This window comes from Tamandua tetradactyla, chromosome 1, assembly GCF_023851605.1.
Source record: "Tamandua tetradactyla isolate mTamTet1 chromosome 1, mTamTet1.pri, whole genome shotgun sequence".
Classification (NCBI taxonomy): Eukaryota; Metazoa; Chordata; class Mammalia; order Pilosa; family Myrmecophagidae; genus Tamandua; species Tamandua tetradactyla.
This window is the reverse complement of record NC_135327.1, coordinates 141,578,084-141,592,091: the sequence shown is the minus strand read 5'-3', so window position 1 is coordinate 141,592,091 and position 14,008 is coordinate 141,578,084. Positions and strand designations below refer to the sequence as shown.

At 38.2% G+C, this 14,008-nt stretch overlaps 1 protein-coding gene across 6 annotated transcripts in view; it reads left to right on the top strand.

Moving 5' to 3' along the window:
• The window catches only part of SLC26A5 (solute carrier family 26 member 5), a 56,898-nt gene extending 43,902 nt beyond the window's left edge, over nucleotides 1-12,996 (top strand). For 4 of the 6 annotated variants that reach the window (XM_077158578.1, XM_077158443.1, XM_077158644.1 and 1 more), the window contains exons 10-20: nucleotides 2,885-3,032; nucleotides 3,990-4,103; nucleotides 4,930-5,007; nucleotides 5,200-5,295; nucleotides 5,650-5,756; nucleotides 7,963-8,032; nucleotides 8,965-9,057; nucleotides 9,627-9,731; nucleotides 10,364-10,564; nucleotides 11,179-11,233; nucleotides 12,268-12,996. In XM_077158578.1, the coding sequence (XP_077014693.1) occupies nucleotides 2,885-3,032; nucleotides 3,990-4,103; nucleotides 4,930-5,007; nucleotides 5,200-5,295; nucleotides 5,650-5,756; nucleotides 7,963-8,032; nucleotides 8,965-9,057; nucleotides 9,627-9,731; nucleotides 10,364-10,564; nucleotides 11,179-11,233; nucleotides 12,268-12,452 (1,252 nt within the window). In that variant the 3' untranslated portion in view covers nucleotides 12,453-12,996. The remainder of the gene's footprint in view (nucleotides 1-2,884; nucleotides 3,033-3,989; nucleotides 4,104-4,929; nucleotides 5,008-5,199; nucleotides 5,296-5,649; nucleotides 5,757-7,962; nucleotides 8,033-8,964; nucleotides 9,058-9,626; nucleotides 9,732-10,363; nucleotides 10,565-11,178; nucleotides 11,234-12,267) is intronic. The other 2 variants (XM_077158704.1, XM_077158790.1) reach the window with 2 other exon arrangements.
• The last annotated feature ends 1,012 nt before the right edge of the window (nucleotides 12,997-14,008 follow it).

The window sequence follows — 14,008 nt, the reverse complement described above, 5'->3', positions numbered from 1 at the left end:
AGTGGCTTTAAGCCATTTTTCCCCCCAGGGAGCAAGTGCTGAGGGAGGAAGAGAGCATTCTACTTTTAAACTTCACAACCATAAATTGGTATCATGAACTTGTTAGTTACAATAATTTGGTGTAAAACTGTATTACTTTGCTTTCCTATTTGGAGTTATCATTTATAAAATACATTTATATCTTTCATCTCAGTTGATGCTCACAATAACCTTATTGACAATATTTGTTAGTATCTCCGCTTTACAGGTAAGAAAACTCATTTATTCTGCATATGTTTATTGACTGCCTATCAGGTGCCAGGGACGCAGCAGCTGAAAACGAACACACAAAGGTCCCTGCCCTCTTGGGACTTATCATCTATTGACAGCAAACAGTTAACCAACAGACAAATAGTGAGAATTGCTATAGAAGAAAAGTGAAGCCAGGTGGGGATGGGAGACCAGAATTGCTGTTTAAGTAGAGTGTCAGGGAAGATAATTTCTGTGAGACATGACGAGGTTTGGCAACTGGCTGTGAGTCCCACCCCTGGTACCAGTCCTGTGCCCTTTCCACTACCTCACACGCAGGGCTCTGCCATCAATAGTCGGGTGACAAACATTACTCTTCAGTTGGATCAAATAGCTAATCCTATTCAGTTACTAATAACAAATAATTAAATTAAATACAAAATGCTTACACTTGATTTCTCTTTTTTAAAAAATATATCAATACAAAAAAAAGAAAAAAAAATGTATCAATATATTCAACTACACACACCATCATAATGTCTACCTAATACCTTTCTTTCCCTATTGCATTGTACCCAAATGCTTTCTCCTCTATGTGAGAGCTAAGCTTATTTTGAAAAGTAAAAAAACATTTTAACTTTCTTGAACTTGGCCACCCAGAAACTTTGTGTTCCTGGAACATTACCCAAAACTAAGCGAGAAATAAATTATACCCACCTAACTACCTAGCTGCGTGCAATCATGCTGTTTCAGTTATCTATAAATCTTATTGCTGCATAACAAACCACCTCCAAAACAGTGGCTTAAAATAACAACCCTGGCTTGGGCTCAGCCAGGTAATTCTTCATCTGGTCCTACTTGGGGCATCTCATGCAGCTGCAGATGTTTAAGGTGCGGCTAATGCTCGACAATCCAAGAATGCTTTCTTCACACATGTGATACCTCAGCTGGACTGGCTGGAGCAGCTGAAGGCTGGAGCAGCTGAAGTCTGGCTCCATGTGCTGTCCCCAGCTGGGTACCAGACTTCTCGTGGCCGCGCAGGACAGCAAGAAAGAAAAACAAAAGCTGCCAATCCTCTTAAAGCACTCGTACAGCATCACTTCCACCCCATATTGTTGGTCAAAACAAGTCTCAAGGCCAGTCCGAATCAACAGGAGGGAAATAGTTCCTGCCTTTAGATGGGAGAGGCAGAATGAACGTAAGAGGATGGGAGGAACTGTTGGTGGCCATATTTGAAAGCAAATTACTACACCTACCTACACACATGCATAAATGAATGCTGTGGCAGTGCTCAGAAAATAACAGGTGACTTACAAATCCTGTTTCTTGGTTTACCGGTCTTACTCCAAAATATATCCTTTTCTCACATTCTTATTCCTCAGGAATATCCTTATTCCAAACCTGCTGCTGGGCTTTCCCTTCCGGTTAACTGTTATGAGGTAAAGAACAAGGGAAAGACATATTTTACCATCAGACCTTTTGAGTTTGACTCGCTGCTCCAACTTGAGCAAATGATATAACATCTGCAAGCATTCATTTTTTTCACTGTAAATTGGGACAATAATGGCACCCATTTGAAATAGAATTGATGTATGTAAAGCATCTAGCCCATCATCTGGGCTTAACAGATATTAGGTTCCTTTCCCTTCCTCCACTCCCTTTACCGTACCCCAGGATTGAGACTCCCCTCCCATCACTGCGATATGGCATAATAAGAGAACAGACATAGGGAGGTGGGTTCTTTATGGTTTTTGTTATAATTAGTAGAAGAGCTTTTTGGCCTTGTACACTTAAGTTGCTTAGCCTCACTCTGCCTCATTTGTCTTACCTGGAAAAGGGAGATTATTATGGTGTCTTGCTGATAGGGTTGCTGGAGATAATTAAATGAGCCCAGAACCTGATAGAGGAAGCTCCTAATAAATGTTTGTTATAATAAAAATGATCTTGTTAATCAGTTAATCAGTTATTGTTTGTATTCACTCAGAGCTTTAAATTGGAGCAGGATGCCTTTGAAAATCCCTTTTGCCCTTTCCCCCATAATATTCTAGGGAATCCCTATTCTGTTGCCTTAGGACAAGGGTCCCAAAGTATAAGAATAGGACAACAAAAGTTGAATTCTCCATTGTGGAGTTCTAGGGTTATGCTTTTGGTTCCTCCAGATTCAGGGAATTCCAAGGTGAGACCCAAGGAGTAGGATTATGATCTTTGTACTGTGCTTTTCCCATATTAGAAATTCATGCATAGGGATAATAACATGGGGAGGGTATCTGATAGTACTAGGATAGTAATTGTCCTCTAAGACAGCCCCTGTCTAACACCCTCAACACCCTAAGGCTTTGGTTCAAATGTCTTGTGGCATCTGAGCGCTTATCTTCTTCCTGGTTCTGTGTTTTGCCTATGCTTGCCATAAAGAGTGCCATGAGGTATGGGGTTACTCCTTTTATAAATAAAACAGTATCTGATCTCTGCTGACAACCCATCTAGGTAGAAAACCAGTACTCTGAGCTTTAGGCTTGAAAAGAATCTCTCCGTATGAAGGAGGGTCTTCTTTTTTGCAAAATCAGCTAACAAGTATCCAAATTTTGATGACCTCATTTGCACTTCGGTTTCTCCCAGTGGTCACAACATCCAGGTGAAAATTATCTTGACCTTTCAGGCTACTACCTCCAGCCAATCCAGACACCAGCCTCTTCCACCTTGTATACGTGGATGCCATTGCCATAGCCATCGTTGGATTTTCAGTGACCATCTCCATGGCCAAGACCTTGGCAAATAAACATGGTTACCAGGTTGACGGCAACCAGGTAAAATCATCTACAGAAAATCATACTGTGTTGTGGGAAGCAAATTACCTAGATTTATCTACGTTGGTAGAAAAAACTTTCATGATGAGTGTGTTTGGAGCATGTATTTATTCAACGTACAATTTTTTGCATTATAGATGTGCATTAGTTAATCAGGTCTCTGAGGTACAAAGTCCACATGGGCAGGGGTCCAACTGGAAAGGCAGAATCTCTGTTGAACCTTCTGGTTAAGCATACTCCTATAATATTTTTTAAAGCTCATAACTGGTCATAAAATGTTTTTTCAGAACTGTTGTTTCTTTACGAAAGCTTTACACTTGGAATACATGATTCATTGTTCAGATTCCACAACTCTCTTTCCCACCTTCTTTTATATTATAAATACGGATACAATATTTAAGTGAAACAGCAGGAACATAATCTTGGCACAGCAATGCCTATTTTAATGTCCTGTGTGTTTATAAGAGGAGACCAGATGTCCCACACTCATATAAGATACAGTGATCAAATCAAGAACACCTGAAGAACCACTGAGAGCAAGACCCACTGGTCCCAGGAAGATACTGGCATGTACTCATTGATGAATACAGCCCAGGCATTTAAAAGAAGCAGAAGTCCTATATACTAGTAATGTTCTCTTTAACAACAAAAGCATTTCATCCCTTTTGCTGCAGCTTAAAAAAATAGTATTTTTGTGTGGTAAAGAGTATGCTAGGAGAGGGGGATGGTGGGGGAGTGTAGTATTTATCTCCAACACAATAAAAATTCAATGTGTTTTGCTTCCACCATGAAATGCATAACAATTCCTATTTTAAACTCGTGCTATACAATTCTTATATCTGAATAGAAAATAAAGAGACAGCCTCTACTGCTTAAAATGTGTATGAAATGGATCATTGTGCTTTTGCTCCTGAAGAATGACCTATGTCTTTTGTGCTTTATTTCCACATGGAACAGGAGCTCATTGCCCTAGGACTGTGTAACTCCATTGGCTCACTCTTCCAGACCTTTTCAATTTCATGTTCCTTGTCTCGAAGCCTTGTTCAGGAAGGAACTGGAGGGAAGACACAGGTGTGTACACAACAGCCTCTAAGGACCAATAATTTGGCAGTAACTAAATTTTTAATCTCTTGGTTCTATTCTGAACCCAACCAAAGCTACTCTACCTACAGATCCATGCTCTGACAAGCTGTGTAGTGAATCAGAGAAAGGCATGATGGGTTAAAGCAAACTACAAGGAACTAAATCTATAGGAAAGAGGTATAATCTTCAGTTCAATCAGAAAGTTGTACAGCACTCCCTAGTACTAGTAAACCTCAGAGTGCTGGCATGGGATGTTGTCATGAAGACTGAGTATGGGCAGGATGCCAACACTTTAGCACAACACCATCCAGTAGAACCTTCTGCGGTGATGAAAATGTTCAGTATCTGTGCTGTCCAATATGGTAGCCACTGGCGACATGTGACTCCTGAGAGCTTGCAGTGTGGCTAGTGCAATGGAAGGGCTGAATTTTTTATTTTATTTCAGTTTCGTTGTTTCTTAAATTTATATAGCTATGTGTGGCTAGTGGCTTTCAGGCCGGACCGCAGACACTCATCTGGACTCTTCTGGCTTTGAGGGTCTAATTCTGCCCCTGACATTTCCTTTCCCCCCACTTCTGGCTAGGGCATTTGTCAGTGTATTTAAGCCTTTCAGCCTCTGCTTAAAAGTTCTAAGACAAACCAAAACTTTGGAAAAAAAGTAGGAAGGAGTTATAGACTTATGTAATGGTTTGGATGACTTACTTCAATCCACTTTTTCTCAATCTTCCCACAGTGATTAATAAGACCAGCTTATGTCCCCTACCTCTTACTCAAGTCTCCTAAAAGCTGCTTCCATGTGTCTTCTCTCATTCAGCTTGCAGGTTGTTTGGCCTCATTAATGATTCTGCTGGTCATATTAGCCACCGGATTTCTCTTTGAATCATTACCCCAGGTGTGTAGTTTGGACTTGTTGTGAGATTCTGTGTGCAGAAAGTTTTCTACCTTATTCATTTATATTTTATGACTGTCTTATGGGTTTTTGCTATAACGTAGGAGGGTAGTAGAAGGGGAAGGGCCAGCAAGGAGCCAAAGGGGGCTTTTTGGACACAAGAGAAGAAGCATGTGTGGATGTGCTGTGTTTCAGGCTGTGCTATCGGCCATCGTGATTGTCAACCTGAAAGGAATGTTTATGCAGTTCTCAGATCTCCCCTTTTTCTGGAGAACCAGCAAAATAGAGCTGGTAAGTGGCAAAGGTGACTGTTAGGTGAATATGTCATAGCAGCAAATGGAGTTGTGCTACTGAAAATGTGAGAAAGATAAGATCATTACTGCAGTTAGTTGTTTTTATATGCAGTATCCAGCCAGGCCAGGGTGAGTGCGTGTGTATCTTGGTGCGTGTGTGTATGTGTTTTTATTGCATTTTAATGTTTTTTCCCTTTTCTTAAAATGTTATTTCACACTCTTTTGATGTAAAAGCTGCATCTTTCCCCTAAATTATCTCCCTTTCTTTACCATGTATCTTAAAAGAATTCAATTAACTTTATCCTATCAACCATTGATATGGTTTTAACCTAAAGCATTCTGTTTTGTTTAGACCATCTGGCTTACCACATTTGTTTCCTCCTTGTTCCTGGGATTGGACTATGGTCTGATTACAGCTGTCATCATTGCTTTGTTGACTGTTATTTACAGAACACAGAGGTGAGTGGGTGGCTTGATGTGGGATGAGTGTCATAACCGAAACTTTGACTTTCAATGTTGACAGAAGCTTGAATTGGTGGAAGTGGGGCCTTTTGCTTATTTCTAGTCAGCATGAGAGGGAGATGTCATACTCATGGGCCCTGTTCACAAAATCAAACAATCACCAAATTAAAAATTCAGTAGAATTTTGCCAGCTGCTCTGTTTGTCTTAGAGAGTGGTTTTGTTAAAAGAACCTCATTTCCATCATTGTTCCTGCCAGTAGCGCACTGGCCAACTGTCCCTCTTTTGAACAAATTGTGTGTTCTTGCAGTTTGCTTTAGTGCCAGGTGCTGACATGGGTTTCAAGGGCACGGAGCAGACTCTGACATAGGATAGCATATGCGAGTCTTCAGCTGTTCCTTCTTCCACCTTGATCCATTATCACCTGTCATCTGTTCTCCCCAGTAGGCTGAGCCCACTGTGGAAGGAATAAAATAACCTAAAAAAATGCTGTGTTTATGATAAATAAAGAAGTCACCATAAACAAAGGTGACATGTTGTCATTGAAATAGCCTGGACTCTGGAGGCAGACGAGCCTGAGTTCAAGTTTTATAAACTCTGGATGGAAGCCTAAGAATAAGTAAAGGGTTAGTGTGACCCCCTGCATAGTTGTAAGAAGTTTACAGCAGGAAGTAGTAAGTGACAAATCTACATCCTGGAGGACCTGAAATACCCGAGTGAGCAGTATGTGCCTTTGGATTTGGGCTCTGAGAAATGGGAGAAAGTTTTTCAGCAAAGAAGTGCCTTCAGGATGAAGTCCAAAGTTCTGTAAGGCCCTTTGTGCCCCTGTGCCCAGATCTGTATTTTGACCACTCCCCCACCACCCACATTCCTTGTTCCAGACTCACTGATGGGCCTACATGTCCCTGAGCCTTTCAGACTCTCCCTTCCCCCTCCTTGCAAAAGCTTTGCCTAAGCTGCTATTCCTTGGCTTGCCCCATGCCCACTCAAAGTCTCTGTTGTGAGATTATTACCCTTCCTTTGTAACTGGGCTCCATACCCCTCACCTCAAAATCTGGACTAGATATTCCTCCCATAGCACTTTGGTCTTATATCTACAATGTCAGTCATTGGTATTGTATTTGTGTACGGACATCATTTGACTGTGAGCATCTTGGTCACAGGGACCATGTTCCTGGAGTCCATATCAGGCCTGTGGTGGTATTCTCTGAATGCTTGTCGAGGGAATCCCCCAGAACAGTTAACAGTTGGATTAAGTATTCTGATGACCAAAGCACTTGCACATACATGCTAAGAAGCACCAGGCCTACTGGTAAGGGCAGGGAATTTCAAATCAAAGATCTTGAGCCGTATTTTGGCTTCGTCAAACTCTGTGTCCTCGAAGTACTCACCCAACCCCACTGAGCCACAATTTCTCATCTACATGATAACTAATAAGCCTAGTTGAATTGTTCATAAGATGGAGTAAGGTAATATCATGTGCTCAGTAAATAGTACCTGTCATCATTGCAGATATCTAATTTGGGCTAGACTGCCTTATCAAAAGAGTTAAGAATTAAGCTTATCAAAAAATATTTAGAATCTGTTCAAACCAAACTTAAGGACACTTCTACACTAACTTAAGTGAAATTTTGTTTTATTCCCACCCCAACATGCACACCTCCCACAAGTCAATATCTCTTGTTAGAAAAAAAAAAAAAAAGTCCTCTCTTACTTTAGAATTAGGGCTCAGAAAGCAGTTCTGCCTACTGAGTGGCATAAGGAGAACTTGAGTTACAAGTGTTCTTGACATGACAAACTCCACAAAATTCATTTTGCCCCATCTTTAAATGCCTGAGTCTTTTATCCGGCTCAGATTCTTTGTGTGGTATGTAGTATATGGAGTGTGTGTGGCTTGAGTGTGTGATGAGAGAGTGAAATGAGTGTGGTGTGTATATGTGGTGTATGGTGTGTGTGTGGTATGAGGTATGAGTGTGGGGTATATGTGGTATGAGGTGAGTGTGGCTAGTTAGGTTTAGAATACAATGGGAATGTGCTGGATGGAACTTTTCTACAGAGGCATGATTCGAGGATCGTGAATTTCTGAATTCACTGACAAATCTGCATATGACATGTAAAAGTAAAAATTTGTGTTGATTTATTTTTTTAATCACATTCCACACTTTGCCATAATGGTACTTTAATACACTCATCCTCTATCTCTAGTCCGAGCTACAAAGTCCTTGGACAGCTTCCTGACACTGATGTATATATTGATAAAGATGCATATGAAGAGGTAGGACTTTTTTCTGTCATTTTAAATGTAAGCATGTTATATGGTTGACGATACTGTTTTTGCCCAGTACAAAAAGCGGGAAACTGGAGCATGTATAGCAGTCACAGTGAAAAGCTGCACTTCAATTTACTTTCCAATTCAGCTTTATTGTTTATATTTTTATATTATACTTTTGTCTGTTTTTCGCTTGAGAAGAAATTCTCAGACTCTCTATAAGGTGTTAAGTTCTTATCCCAAAAAATTATTTGATGATTACTGGTTGCTAAACTGTGTCCTAGGGTTCCATGAGGCCTCTGTAGGGGTTCCAGGAAAGAAAGTGTCACAGTGGTCATTTGAGGGGCTGGCTCCGTCAACCCCAGGCCTCATTTCAGAGAGCAAGGTTTTGGGTTCTAGACATGAAAATATCAGAGAGAAGGAAGTCACTATTTTCAGAACTTACTGAGACTGACCTGAAGGCAATGCCCATGGAGGCATCTAATCTCAGTAAAATAGTCACTCTCTTTCACTTGTGTCCATTTGAGCTTTTTCCTGCATTCTCTGAATTAAACAATGTAAATCTCTGTTCACTTTATTTGCCTGCTTCTCACAGTCTGGGCAGCAGCCTCTCCTCTCCTATCCATTTTTTCTCCTTTTAAATATTTTTCAGTGCCGTCTTCTTTATGTTATTGGTAAAAATGAAACAAAGAAAGACTTTTAAAAGAAATGGGGGGAAAAAAAAGAAATGGGAAGATGTACATTTTTTAAGATTTTCTCCCCAAAGCCTTCCTCCAGAGTATGAGTGGGTTGGGTAGAGTGACAGTGTTTTAACTGAACACTGTGAGAGGACCCTTAGCAACTGCTGTATTGATTTTCAAGTTGGAGGACAGAGGCAATTGCAGTTTTGATGCTGAAATATTTCACTGTGTTAAATTCACTAATATTTTACTCCTCAGGTGAAAGAAATTCCTGGAATAAAAATATTTCAAATCAATGCCCCAATTTATTATGCAAATAGTGACTTGTACAGCAATGCATTGAAAAGAAAGGTGAGTCACAAGAAATTAAGAGTGACCGTTACTGAGGAGGGGCCAGGTTGATTGACAGCGATGTGGGGGGGTCACTTAATTATCTCATATACCTTTTTAAAACTGTCTGATTGTTTTTCACATATGCATATATTACACTTTTATAAATTTTTTGAGAAAATAAAATAAGGAGAAACAATTTTAGGTTTCTTATTGTTGGGATCACGTGACTTCCTTCAGCGGTGATTGGACCGACCCCACACTGCCCAGTATGTATGAAAACCTCCCAGTTCAACTCACAGAATCTCTTAAATGTAAGAAACTGAAAGAGCTAAGTTTTTAAAATACCATTATAAAAATCTTCTTTAATACTTTAGCTTCTGATTGTCTTGAATCAAGACTGAGAATGAGAAAGTTTATGATGTTCTTTTAACAAGCAAGTAGTGACTCAATTCAGGGCATCTGAGCCAGTGGTCGAGATGATAACCTGGCATAGGAAGCAGTTCAATAGGAAGATGTAAAGATGTTTGCATTTGGGTGGGTCCTTGGGAGCCATGAAGTGATTTTGCATATGTCGCACTTCTGTAAAGACTGGAGTAAACCCTGCACTCATTATGGGAGCAAGAAGAAAGGCCATGAAAAAGTACGCAAAGGAGGTCGGAAACGCAAATATGGCCAATGCTGTTGTCAAAGTGGTAAGTGATCTTTTAGATGTAATTTTTCCTTCTCTTTCAACCTGCCATGCCTCCTCCCTTTGTTCATAATTGAGGTTTTCACAGCATGAAGTCCAAAGGAAAGCTTAGAAACTATCCTTTATGTATTAAAGGTAGGTGATAAGATCAGTTATGCAAATGCTTCTTAAATTTGTAGCGGAAATCAGCCAAAAAACACATTGTTTAAAAACAAAATAAAATAAAAATCATGCAGTACCTTAGTAAATTTTATCATTAATATTTTCCCATAAATTTGTCTAGCTGATAGTAAAAAAGATCAAAGGTTGGTTTTTACTGTTTAGCTTGTGGCCTGCTTGCTGAAGTTAGTAGAGCTATTTTAGAAGTTAGGGATAAATAGCTAATGACTAAGGAGAGTGGATTTCATTGTACATAAAAAAGTGGAGGAAGAGAAGCAGCAAAGAAAATGAGCTAAAATTGAATGTCTAAACATTCCTTTTGTCACTTTACAAGTCTGGGATATGTCAGATATTTTAGAAGGTATCTGGTATAGCCAGTAAGCTTGGACATATAGAGACAGTTTCTGATTTTCCCTCATAAGTCTGTCTCAGAACCAGTTGTTTATAAAACTTGGTTTGACTTCATTCTTGACATAGGATGGAGAAGTAGATGGAGAAGATAATACCAAGCCTGAAGAAGATGACAATGAAGTAAAATATCCACCTGTAGTCACCAAAAGCACATTTCCTGAAGAACTACAAAGATTTATGCCCCCGGGGGATAATGTCCACACCGTCATTCTGGATTTTACACAAGTCAATTTTATTGATTCTGTTGGAGTAAAAACTGTGGCAGGGGTAAGCGTCATCTTGAACAAGTCATTTATGTCTTGGCACCCATTTTGCCATCTGTAAAATCAGGGAGTTGAATTAGGGTTCCTTTTTAGCTCTTAATTCTTTTTTTATATTTTTAAACTTTGGATTTTAGAAAATGTCAAAACTATGCAAAAATTAAATGTATAGAATAGTGCATGCCTATGTAGTTATTGCTCAGCATCAACAGTTATAAATTATGGTTAATCTAGTTTCATTTATATCCTTCATCCAGTTCTCCTTTCTTATTACTTTGAAGCACATCCCAGTCACCAAATCATTGATAAATATTTCAGTGTATATCTCTAGAATAGGCTTGTTTAATTAAAAAATGAATTATCATAACACCTTTATCACATTTAAATAAAATTTAACAGTAATTCCTCAATATCCCTAATTATCACAGTCCATATAAAAATCAAAAGAAATACAAAGTTATTTTTAAATCACTAGCTCAACAATGCATAATTGTTGAAGAATAGTAGCTCAAGTTGAATGAACTACAGTGTTTCATATCTCTGAAATACATATTGTTAGGAAAAAACTTTCATCTGGCACAGAGTTAAGAGAAACTAAACTTTATTTCAACATTATTGCAGATCGTAAAAGAATATGGAGATGTCGGTATTTATGTATACTTAGCAGGATGCAGTGGTGAGTACACTTCTAGGATGGGTAGAAGTTTTAACGTATTGATTTTGTTTCTTTTTTAATAACAACCATTGAAATTTTTTTCACTCAATTTTAGTTTTTGGTAAAAGAAGAGAAGTACTCTACTGAAAATCCCTAGTGCTAGCTTTGAAATTAACCCTTACAAACACTCATGTCACTGAATTATTTGTCGTGGGTGTCTTGAACTAGAGCTGGAGGAAAGGACATAAAGCATTTTTCTGCATTGATATATTCCTTATAAATTCTTTAATGGCTGCCATACACCTGTTCAAACTATAAAATCATTCAGTATGCTTGATTTCCATGCTATGGATTTTGTAATACCTTGTCTGCCATTTTTAGTTTGGTGATACATTTTTATCAGAAACAATGCTTAAAACAATACATCAAAATCTACATGAAGATATCAATTTTTAAAAGTACAAGTCAAAAGTCTTTGATCATATATTCTGTAGATATACCTGTAGAGGAATGTGTACTCGTGGACAGCACCTTTGGAGGGCAGACTGGCATTATCTTACAAAATTACAAAGGCATTTATCCTTTAATCCAGCAAATCAAGAAATGTACTGCATACATTCAAAATGTCACCTGTGTGTGATTAATCCTTACAGCATTGTCTATAAAAATAAAAGACTGAAAACAACTTGGGTGTCAAACCCAGTTAAATAATCTAGGGTATGCAGTAGAATAACATGCAGTTGTAAAAAAAACAAAAATCCAGAGTAGTATACATAGTATGTTGTCTTTGGGTAAGGAAAGGGGGGAAATAAGAATATATAATCATATTTACTTATATTTTCATAGGGAAGTGCTAGAATAATACACAGAAGGAACTAATTAAAATAGCTTCCTGGGACTAGGTGTGATGGGGATAAGAATTTGAGTGAAACTTTTTACTATTTAACTTCTTTTTATTGTTTTGATATCTATCTGGATATGTTACTTTTTGTTTTCTTTTCATGTTCATGACTGACATTCAGGGTGTGGACTAATTTTATTTTCTTCTATTATAGCACAAGTTGTCAATGACCTCACTCGAAATAGATTTTTTGAAAATCCTGCTTTATTGGAGCTGCTCTTCCACAGCATTCATGATGCAGTTTTAGGGAGTCAAGTTCGAGAGGCCCTTGCTGAACAAGAAGCCTCAGTTCTCCCTCCCCAGGAGGACTCAGAGCCGAATGCCACTCCCGAGGCGTAGATGAGGAACTCATCCTGGGGTGGGGTTATGAGCTTTTGTGAAATTATTAATTTATACATTTTAAATACTAGACACTAGAATTTTTTTTTCTAAAGGCAAATACAGTAGTCAGGGCTTTATCTGGTGGGTGAATGAAGCATAGCAAGATGTATCTTACTTGTGGTTTTTTTTTTTTCAATTAATACTTCAAAGATAATTTAAATTGTTCCCTTGCCTGAATTTATTGTGCAGTGACATTTGTGTAACTTTTTGTATTATCTTTATAAGCCAAGCACTTGATAATTTATTCCTTCAAGTACTTTATCTACAAGTAGGATATGCTATTACCAGATGGGTAGTGATTCCTAGTTTTGTACTTGTTGGTCTACATACTTTTTGGAATCAGGGTTACATGACGTGGGGGGAGGAACCCCACAATTTTTTGGAAGTTCATGCTTTTATTAAATAAAATAATTAAAATAAGCTTTTATTGTTATAGAAGCAATATAACTACATTGCAGAAAATTAGAAAATAGATATATAGCAATAAGAAAATAAAAACATTATAACCTCACCACTTAGAGATTATCATTATTAACACATAAATGCATATCTCTCCAGATATTTTTCTATACATATATTTACATTTTTAACCAAAATCATACCCTACATAGTATTTTTTCCTTGCCCCCACCCACAAACTTTTATTTTTTTATCATAGAAGTTGTATGTTTCCAGAAAAATAATAGTTAAAACCACCCCAATATTAATATCTGTGATTACTGAGGTACATTTGTGGCAATTGATGAAAGAACATTTTTATAATTGTGCTATTAACTATAGTGCATGGTTCACCCTAGGTTTCACCCGTTATGCTATACAGTCCTATGGATTTTTGTTGTTGTTGTTGTTCTAGTAACCCCAAATTTCCCCGTTCTAGCCATGCCCAGGTATATTTAAATGTTCTTAGTTACATTCACAGTTTTGCACCACCATCCATACAAAACTATCCATCATTTCAAATAGAAACTCTGTACAATTAAAGCACTAACTTCCCATTCACCACCCTCACACCAGTCCCTGGTAACCTATATTCTAATTTCTGACACTATGAACTTACTTATTCTAATTATTTCATATCAGTGAGATCATATAATATTTGTCCTTTTATGCCTGGCTTATTTCACTCAACATGATGTCTTTAAGGTTCATCCATGTTGTATTGTGTGTAGGTATTTGTTCCTTTTTATGGCTGAATAATATTCCATTATAGGTGTATGCAACATTTAATTTATCCATTTTTTGGTTGATGAACACCTGGGTTGCCTCCACTTTTAGGCAATTGTGACTAATACCACTATGAACATCAGTGTGCAACTATCTGTTCGAGTCCCTGCTTTCAGTTCTTGTGGGTAGGTACCTGGAAGTGGAATTGCAGGGCCATATTTTATTTCTGTACTTTCTGAGGAACTGCCAAACTGTCTTCTATAGTAGCTACACCATTTTATGTTCCCACCAACAATGAATGAGTATTCCTATTTCTTCACATCCTCTCCAACACTTGTTAATCGTAGTGA